Source organism: Cottoperca gobio, chromosome 15, assembly GCF_900634415.1.
Source record: "Cottoperca gobio chromosome 15, fCotGob3.1, whole genome shotgun sequence".
Lineage (NCBI taxonomy): Eukaryota > Metazoa > Chordata > Actinopteri > Perciformes > Bovichtidae > Cottoperca > Cottoperca gobio.
The window spans coordinates 8414179-8424622 of record NC_041369.1 but is presented as its reverse complement, the minus strand read 5'-3'; the positions used below and the strand labels follow the sequence as shown (position 1 = coordinate 8424622).

General features: G+C 45.4%; 1 protein-coding gene across 1 annotated transcript in view; it reads right to left on the bottom strand.

Annotated features, from left to right (window-relative positions):
- Positions 1-10444, bottom strand: part of mymx (myomixer) — a 33832-nt gene that overhangs the window by 5565 nt on the left and 17823 nt on the right. The window contains exons 18-27 of the mRNA XM_029450200.1: positions 9844-9979; positions 8658-8852; positions 8081-8233; positions 6912-7129; positions 6409-6592; positions 6163-6318; positions 5419-5796; positions 1393-3324; positions 141-278; positions 1-34 (exon numbers count right to left, since the gene is read on the bottom strand). The exon at positions 1-34 is cut by the window's left edge and continues 41 nt beyond it. Coding sequence (XP_029306060.1) covers positions 1-34; positions 141-278; positions 1393-3324; positions 5419-5796; positions 6163-6318; positions 6409-6592; positions 6912-7129; positions 8081-8233; positions 8658-8852; positions 9844-9979 — 3524 coding nt within the window. The remainder of the gene's footprint in view (positions 35-140; positions 279-1392; positions 3325-5418; positions 5797-6162; positions 6319-6408; positions 6593-6911; positions 7130-8080; positions 8234-8657; positions 8853-9843; positions 9980-10444) is intronic.

The window sequence follows — 10444 nt, the reverse complement described above, 5'->3', positions numbered from 1 at the left end:
TTCCCTCCATAGACTGGAGCTCAGACTTTCCACTCTGATAGGGTTTAAATGAACACCATTTAGGCAAAACTCCTCTCTGTGGTTAATCATAAGAGCCATATTTCTAATAAGAGTTGAACAGACAGCAGTCAGTCACTCACCGGAGTGATACAGCGCCCTCCTGTGGCCATTGACTCTTCCTGCTGCTCCGTGTTGTCCAGGCTTTGAGAGGCTTTTCTTTGCTGGCAGACGCCGTCCAAACCCATATGAACTGACAGCAGACTCATAGACTGGTCCTGCTTAGAAAGAGAAGATTCCACAGTAATCACTGATGACACAATATGAGCTGCTCATGCAGTTGTGTCGCCTTTAATATCACCAGAAGATAAAAGCTGCTGACCCCAACTACAGGAGCAAAATAACTATAGTTTGTATTCACGGTACACATGTGATAATTGACATATTGGTTGATATTTTTATAGTATTAACATTTGAATGAATTATTATTGCATTAATTAGGATTTTACTAACTGAGGCAGGGTGGGTTAAAGTTTCAGTTCACCCAAAACACATAAAAACACTAACTTCTTCTACCTCTTTTGCTCTTACGACAGCGTATTAGAGCCATTGTAGGTAAAGAAATAAATACAATTATGGAGCACAGGGGAGAGGGATTAAAGTCGTAAATCTGAAAGAAAAAAACTTGGATATTCTCTGAGATTACAAAGTCATACATTTGTGAGGAAACCAATTACATTTTGAATAGTTTTTTCTTCTCTTTCGATGAACCACATCGCTTTACTTTGCAATGTAGGATCAACCTCATCAAACCACAGAGGCCAGCGGATGACCTAATCACTTTGCTATTGGATTTAGCAATAAGGAAATACTTGTGATTTCAGCCCAGCACCACTTCTTAAAACGCTTTAACCTCAGAGAATATCTGAGTTTCTTTCTTGTAAACTGACGACTTTAATCTTGGAAACTGTGAGTTTTTTCTCACAATATTACAGCTCTCCCCAGACTCCGTATTTATTTATATTTCCTACAATGGGTCTAATACACCGTCGTACAATCTAGACATGGTGATAGTTTTAGATGTATTTGCTCAGGCTGTAGGTATTTGTAAGGAGAGAATAGGACTCTGTTGAGAGCAATGAAAAAGTCTTGTTACACAAAACACAGCGTCAACCCCTTTATAGGAACTGTCAAATCTTGTCATGTAATTTTTCAATGCCTCACAAATTTGAATCCCTTCGATTGTACTGAGTACATCTCAAAGACCGATATCTCAAAACCAGGGCAAATGAAACCGAATGTATCCCAGTGCCTACATACCAGTAATTAAAATAATTATTTGGGTGAACTGATCCTGTCTCTTCCACATCACAGTATATCAAACGCTGACCTCACCTTTGAACAGCCCGCATGCTCATCCACCTCCTCCCCCACCTTTGCCTCTTTCACCTCCTCCTCCTCATCCTCTCTGTATTGATAAATATATCTCTGATTGTCCCCCACATCTGGCAGCTTCACTGGATCCGATGCCGTCTCGTTCACTGTCACCGAGGTCTTGCCGGCTGGTTCCCTGTTGGGAAATGCCGCCCAGGACTTCCTGTCTCCTGTGGATAGTGGAGGGAGGTGACCTTTGGGACCCTGTTCCTTGTCATAGCCTAGCAAGCTCTGAAGGTAGAGGGGCAGTTTAAACTCGGCCACGAGGAGGTTGGGTGCTGAGGCTGTGACCAGGTTCCTGTAGAGAACAGCCGGGGTCTTGGGCGACGGTGAGGGGGAAAGGGGCTCTATGGATTGGTCCGAGGGTTCAGGCTCTTCCTGGCTGGGCTGGTACATAATGTCTGAGCAGATGCTCTGTCTGTAGTTTGTAGTCTGGTTCCAGATGTCCTCCAGCTCTTCCTCTTCCTCCTCAAACTGCTGGTGGTCGAGGTGGACGGGCTCCGTTTCTGGCTCTGCTGAGTCTGTCGATGGACATGATGATGTTACCTTGTTCGCCTTCGTTTTAGCGCAGTCTATCCCTCCCACCTCAAGGGATATGAGCCTCCCCACCACGCCCTTGGGCTGCGGGTTATCTGGACACGGGGCATCAGTGCAGAGCTTGACACTGCTGGAGGTGGAGATTCCAGAGTCCACCGAGTCCTGACGAACGCTCACGCTCACCGTCGACTTCAGATTCACGACCATATGAGAAGCTTGACACTGAAGTCCCGGACTCTCTTCACGCACACCATGGGATCTGCCACATTTATGGTAATGGTGTGCATTTAGGTCTCGGATGAGCGTGTGGACACTCGGGCATTCGTGTTTATGTGCAGCAGTGTTTTGGGCCTGGTTCACATAAATAGGCAGCTGGGGAGGCTTGCTTGTCCGATGCCTTTCAGCCGTACCAGTTTTAACCTCTGACGACATTTTGTCCCACTCCTGCTCCACATCCTCGTGCAGACTGAGCTGTTTTTTAGGCAGGTCGTTACATGGTACGGTCTGATCCTCATTTCCTTCCGAGGAAAAAAGAAGTGGTGGTTGGTTCCCTACATCAGGCGGATCTTTCACTACAAAGGTCTGTGTTTCAGTAAGACTGATGTCTGCTGAACTGCGTGTGGCGGCAGGAGTCGGTCGAGTCTGTTTGAAAGAGCTCAGGGCCGTGTGTCTCTGGGAGTGAGGGTCGGGATCGGCACCTGCTCCTTTTTTGGACTCTGGAGGGGCGATGGTAATGATATCCTGAATGCTGGGGATGAGGGTCATGTCCTTAGGTAGGTCGAAGCTCAGCACGGAGCCCAAAGAGAGGAATCTGCAGTGGCTTCTCGCATGATTTGTGGTCGGCTCCTCTGAAACGGCATATGGAATAGTACTGTATTCTCCGTAACATTCTGTATCAATGTCTTTCAGCAGGGGATTCTTCATGTAGGCCATAGCTTCTACTCCATCCCCACCCTTTGGTGAACTCTTCTTCCTCCTGCCTTCCTTCAGCGGCCATGTGTGCGTGTCGTACGTGATTGTCTCACTGTCATAATAGGGCATCCCTTCTGTTTGCTCCTCCACTCCCATGATTTTCTGGATAGTGTGTCTGCGAGCGTCTCTCTTCCTCTTTCTCTTCTTGCCCATTCTCTTAAGGCTGCTGAAGATGGAGGCGCCGCCGCTGCCCGCCAAAGGGTGGAAGGTTATGTTGGCCGTTGGAGGTGCAGGCGCCGAGGAAGACGGCGAGGTGGGGGAGGATGGCGAGAAAGTAGGGGAGGCTGAGGCTGCAGAGCGGCTCTTTTGGCGCGGCAGGGTGATACTCTCATACACAGGGGCCACAGCCAAGTTGCTATCCTTGACATGCAAGTAGGTACTTACCTAGAAAGAGAAAAGGATATTAGACGTGTGCGAGCTCTCGTATCAGAGTGTGTAAATGCTTTATCGCAAATGGTTAACCCCGTGGAGACTCATGCGTGCTGCAGGCTGGAGCCCTGCACAAGAACAAGAGCTGTTGTATGTGTTACAGATGACTCTGACATGAAACCTGACTAAGACAATTAGCCACTTTTCAGAGACAAACATATTTTCCTCTACATCCCACACATCGAAGAAAACAATGGCTTCAGGAATGTACAAGCTTCACACAGAAATTCAAATGTAAAAAAAAAATGAAAACACATGAAAATTAGATGAAAGGACAAAAGAACACGGACATGATTGCAATCGCACACTTGCAGGACTTAACCAAAATCATATGCGGCTGCATATGCCGTCATATGCAGCTGTAATGGCTTGACCTTTCAACTCTGTGACTAATCTCTTGTTTCTGTGGAAGCCCCAGACTATAAATCACGGTGTGCAGTCTGGGGGCCTTTCTTGAAAGGTTCAGCACCAGTTCTTTTGTCTAATGAGTGCGCCTGTATTGGCGTTTGAGACGCTCTCCTGCTGGGAGCCATTTTGGAGCACAAGTTTCATAGGAAGTGAAGGTGAGGTCACTTGTTTTACACAACCAAGGCACAGCCGCGGAGAGCCAAACTAAAGCAGGTTTGCGTCAGGCGTGTGGTGAAATGACAGAAGGAGAAGAGAAAGCTTTCTGTCAACATTCACAGCGGGGAGAAGACTGTGCGGGCTTCTCTCACTCATCACTCTCATTGTGTCTCTGCCATCAGAGCTCTGCAGCTTTTAATCTGGGCTCATAGAACGCGTTGAGCTCGAAAGAAAAGTTTTATTGTTGAGTGTAAATATCCTGATTCATTGTCTGATTTTCAGTTGGGGATTTGAACCTTTATCCGAGTTTACACAGGACACATTGTAAGGGTGAAACGACGTGAAAGATGGATTCACGTTCACTGTCCAAAATAAACACGTTTTTATTTACTTGTTTTTAAGGGTGGAATGTGTTATGGGTCACATGACTCCCTTAAATATCAATACGGCAAAGTCTATTTTTAGATAAAATGGCCTAGAATTCATTTTCTAAACATTTTACATACAATTTAACTAGAATTTACAAAACCTTTACAGTTGGCATAACACTATACATTTGGTATAAATATTATAATTATTATATATACTTCTATACTTAACAAAATAACAGTTACATAAAGGCAATATATTCCTTTCTGAAAACAATTTGTGTTCACTAGTTGTAGATCATATGTATATCTACACTTCATTCATCGCGTTTATATTTACACAAATGTAAAATCAGCACTTCTCTTTATTCATCCCATTACCACAGAATGTTCTTCATTAAAAATAGAATTTATTGGGTTTCAAGTTTGCATTTATGACTGCAGTTAAGTAGGAAACTGTGAGTTTTGACAGTAAAATGGTTTGTTATCTTTTCTCACATTAATTGTACATTTTCCAGCAGCAGTGACTTCGGAGATGTTGTGACTGCAAACGTGATAGCACTTTGGCATGACTTTCAATTTACGCTTATGCCTTGGTTACAGAGGGCAACAGCACGGGGAAGACCGGCTGTATCTTGTAACAGGGGTTAGTAGAGCATGCTGCCCCCAGAAAACAACACGGCATGCAGTCCCAGCTCACTTTGAGACGCAGCATGCAGCAGCCAATTCACACCGCGCAATTTACCTCGTTTGCACTCTGTCGATAAATCGTTCTCTTTCGCTTTAAACTACCCAAAGTATTTTCCAAAAGCCCCTGGCAGCGCCTCCAAAAGTTTTTACAGGAAGAAGATTGAGGCATAGTGGGCTGAGGGGAAAAAAGAGGAAAAAGGAAGACGTGAAGGCCAAAAGGAGAGGGAGGAATGAACAGCAGCAGATAGCCAAGGAGGGAGATCCCATGCAGTGTCATTACAGGGAAACGGTGTTACTGCATGGGCCTTCAGGAACAGCAACACATTTCATTATCTTCAGTACTTTTGAGGGAGAAATGTATGTAGCCAATAACAGTGGCATCCCATAATGGTGTTTGGTGACTTTTAGTGTGAAGTGTGTTTCTCACCCTGTGGACCGGCTCAGAGGTCTCCTCCACTAACTCGTCCGACCTAGCAGGAGGGTCAACCACCTGAACTTGGCTGTCCCCTGTGTTACCAAAGCTAAGGATGAGGTTGACCGTGCCCCCTAATGCGGGGCTGCTGGTCTCTTTGAGGACCACGATGGAGGGTTTGGGAGACTCTGAGGAGGTGGCCTCACCGCCCCGTGGTCCGATACTGTTCATGACCTCATACCCATCCTCCAAGTGCTTCTCCTCCTGCTGCTCAGCTTGTCTCGGCGGCAGGGAGGAGGGCTGGCTGTCTCCTGCCGCCCATAATTTGTCTTCATCAAAAGCGATGACTGGGGACATATGGGACTGGTAGGCCTCTAGCTCAGGAGGGGAACTCTATGTAGGAAACCATGGAAAGAAAAAAATGAACAAATATTTACATTGTTAAATAAGTACTGGATGTGTACAACTTGTGCTTCCAATAGCAGGAAACATTAGACATTGTTTCCCACACTCTTCATCCGCAGCCACTCAATCCTTCTGTCCTTAATTGTTGAGGTTTTGTGACTTCTTATGATGATTATTTAGATTTTTGTGGATGCCAACATCTTCAGGCTGTAATATAAATTGTATGGGATTTTCTTTGTTTAAATAAAACCTTTATGTGTGAAATATGACATTGAATTAATTAGATTAGATTTTCAAGGGCTTTTTCCCAAAGACTATGTCTCTCCTTAAATAAATGCCTCTCTGCTTATTTACCTCTGACGATGGAGAGCACATCGTGGCCTCAGAATAAATGTTATCCTGTGAAGGCTCCTGTCTGCTCGTCTTGTGAAGCCACTGTTGTTTCTGAGCCCTCCAGTGCACTGAGATCCACCCAAGCATACTCCTCAGTTCCTCCATGCGCTCTCTTACCTGCAAGATAAAACTTAGGGTTTGTCAAAGCGGAAAAGAACAACCCAACAATATATTCAAGGATCGCAATGAGTGCTAAATTGCGCTCACCATCTGCGTGAGGTGGTGGTCTTTGCGTAAAAGGTTCCTCCCCGTGTCTGCCAGCTCATCAAACTCCTCAAACCTTTGCTCAATCTGCATGTCCAGTTCAGTAGCGAGTGGCTTCTGGCCATCTTTCCCAAGATGCAAGGCGGTATCTGAGAAAATGCACGATCTGGTGTCTTCTGTCCATGAGCTATTCAGAGGAGCGGGGGGGAGGAGGTGGTGGAGGAGACAAGGAACAGAGCTGTGAGAAAAGACATACATTCAGGAAAAAAACATGAGAATGACCAGACTCGTTCTGATAGGACAGACATTCATCGCCTTGTGCGCTGACCTCCTCAGCACATCTTAAATGATACATTTCACCAGGGACCTGTGCTCGCTTGACAACGAGAACATCCTGTTCTTCCCATTGCAAAGATATTGCAATGTGCAGATGTTTTCACAAAGAGGATTACGAAAAGATAGTCTGGCAGAAAAAGGGGGTAACAACATCCCCGCGCCGTGCTCACATCATGGCGAGGTAGCTCCTGAAGAAGTCCTGGAGCTGCACAAACTCTTGCAGACGGGACTTGTTCTCCGTCACACTCCTCCCCAGCTCCGTCCAGCCCTGCAGCATGGCCTGGATCTTTGCCCCGAGCATGTGCACTCTCTCCGGGCACAGCTCCTCCAAGCAAGAAGTCTGGTTCTCCATCTCCTTTACCTCCTCCCTGATGACTTCATAGTCAATCTGTGGAGGATCACAATAAAATTATATTATCGTCCATCATCCTGGGTATCACTCAAACAGCCTGTACCAATTGTATCTCTGTATGACGATGACCTCATCACCATAACTGTATGCATATCATTCAGCGAGAGACCCATATGGTCTGCATATGGGCTCCCACGCCGTAGCAAGCTAACAATCTTGACCACTTTTTTCTCCTTTTGACGAGGCAGTAATTAATAGCGTTGAGGGTTCTCTGGGAGTAATGCTTCATAACTTTTCTCAGCTACAGAAAGCCTGAAGAACACGGAGTTGTGGATGCCTGACTGCTGACGGCACAGTTATTTCAGTTTGGGAGATTAGGTCATTTCTGCTCTTCAGTGGTATTAAGTCCAGACAGCTGTGTGTGTGTGTGTGTGTGTGTGTGTGTGTGTGTGTGTGTGTGTGTGTGTGTGTGTGTGTGTGTGTGTGTGTGTGTGTGTGTGTGTGATAAACATAACACTGCCCAAAAAATGAGTCACACAGGACTTCACATCTCCAACCCTGTAACCTCTGGACGCATAGAGACACACACCCAGATTTACTCACAAACACACACACACACACACACACACGCTTTCAGAGCTAACAGAACAATGACTCACACAAGAATAAATAAATATCCTGTGTGAATAATAAACATTTGCACGCTCTATGTGTGTGATTACACGGTGCAGTTTATATAATAAATTAAACACAGCACAAACTGGGCTGGTCTTTTTTTTTTTTTTTTTTGGATGTGAGAAAATCTGGCACAACAGGAAACAGACTGTGGAACAATGTGTTGGAGGCGAGTGCGAGAAAGAAAGGGGGGCTTCCTCTTTTTTCATCACACCAAGCAAAGGTCAACAATTGAAAATCAATGCGATGGAATACTGGATCGTATTAGCACCAGTGAACCGTTTTTGAATGTTTACGTCATCTTCCTCTCACCTCCAGGTGGTCCTGCTTCTCCTGCAGAGCCTCTAGGCCGCAGCGGTCTGGCTCACACTGGACGGCCATGTCTGTCTCCTTCTCCAGGATGTCCAGGCTCAGCTCCTTGCTGCAGCACAAGCACTCCTCCACGTGCACCGCCAGGCTGGCGTGCTGGCGGGACGCAAAGTCATCATGAGTACTCGTAGGATGTCATTAAGTCATTATGCTTCCCTGTGTGCTATTTGTTTTCCATTGCAATTTAGTGTTTGAAAGGGTGTCATGGAGTCCCTTCGAAACGTGTGTGTATGTGTTATTTTGACATGTGTACTGTTTTCTGTACCAGGAATAAACCAAATTAACGCGAGAACACTCAAACGAGGGGGAGTGGTGGCTCGTTTAGGGCCTATTAAAGTACAAAGCCACAGACAAAAGGAAACCAGATGTGACTCTATTGGTTTGTGCAGCTGTTTGTGACAGAAGTGGGGGGAATTAAAAAAACCTTAAGCTTCATCTAATATCATTGTAATTTATGAATTTATGAATGAACTACAACTAGAGCTCCCAGTTCAATGTAAAGTGACTCCCATCTCCTAACCTTGCTCAGCAGCTCCTGGATGGCCTGGTCGTGGCTCTGCGATCGACCTCTTTCCCTCACAGTATCATTCAGCATCTCTACGGCCTCTCGTAGTTCCTCCACAGGGTCCCCCATGCTTTCTATCAGGGGCTCACCACCGCCACTGCTTTGGAGTCCCAGCAATGTAGGAGCTGAGGAAATCTCACTGTGAAGAGGCTGTTAGAGAGAGAGAGAGAGAGAGAGAGAGAGAGAGAGAGAGAGAGAGAGAGAGAGAGAGAGAGAGAGAGAGAGAGAGAGAGAGAGAGAGAGAGAGAGAGAGAGAGAGGGGTTATCAGATGGATCCAATATCATTTTTCTCACACGATGCAGATGCATTTCAAGCAAATCATTTTTGAATACTTTGAGTCACAAATAAAATACCATTCACAGTCATTGCATTGGGTTGGAGGCAAACATCTCACAAAATAATCTCAAAATCATAACCATTATCAGCTGCAAAACAGACACTTGTTTTTACCTTGTGTGTGTGTGTGTGTGTGTGTGTGTGTGTGTGTGTGTGTGTGTATGTGTGTGTGTGTGTGTGTGTGTGTCATCAGGGCAAAATGTGCTCCTGGAGACATCTAGTGTAGCAGGCACTACCACTGAAGTGGTTAGGCAGATATTTATATGTCTGTCTTTCTCTCTGTGGACAGATTTTGTCACCGCCATAGTGTCACAACCGTGCACGATGCAGTCACAAAACAGTTACAGATGTATGGTCGAGATCAGAACGAAGGTCGAGTTCAAAGATGGACATGTTCTGAGCAATAAACTCACATTGCGCAATCATGAGGCTGTTTCAGCAAGTGTTTTGAAATAGTGATGCATGTGTTTGGGAAGTAGTGATTATATGACTGGAAATGAGACTTGAATTATATTTATTTGTAAACGGATGTTTTGATATAGTTTTGCTGTTGTTGAACACGGCCCCTATTTACTTCAGTTCATCAAGACTTTCCTCCGTTTATTGATTCTTTGTTAACTGTGCAGGCATGTGAGGAAACAACGTTTTCTTCAAGACTTCAAGGTAACACGGGGTGAGTAACTGATAAACAAAGAAGAATTTTGGGGGTAAAGTATTTTTTTAGTGGAAATGATTATGTTATTATTTTTTAATTTCAGGGAAATGACTCTTTTAAATGTCAATGTTGGTGCACAGGTGCCTCACCTGGCCCAGGCTGTACCGACTCCCGCTGAGCTCCTGGCTCTCCTCCAGCTCCACGCGCTCCAGGAACTCCGTCAGCATTCGTGTGTCCTGCAGCTCAGAGTTCTGCTGGGTTAGGGCACTTTGGACACGATGGTACCTGAGAGACACACACAGACACAGACCAGCAGGAAGGTTTTAATGACCAGCTACACCTTAACTGCACAGCACATTCACCCGGCAGAGGAGCGTGTTCAGCGCCTGCTGTCCCTGTCCAGCTGCACAGACAGGCTCAAGAACTCTTTTGTCCCCCTGGCGATAAGACTGTACAACTCCTCTTGGTGATACTTTGTATTTATAACAGTTTTACTGTATTTATAACACTTATCACTTTATTTTAAGTCTTATTTGCACTTTACATTTGTAATGGCGGAAGGGGTAATGTTGTATGTCATGTTTTAAGCTACTGGATGCCTGAATTTCCCTCGGGATAAAGTCTCTCTCTCTCTCTCTCTCTCTCTCTCTCTCTCTCTCTCTCTCTCTCTCTCTCTCTCTCTCTCTCTCTCTCTCTCTCTCTCTCTCTCTCTCTCTCTATCTATCTATCTATCTATCTAACTGTAATCCA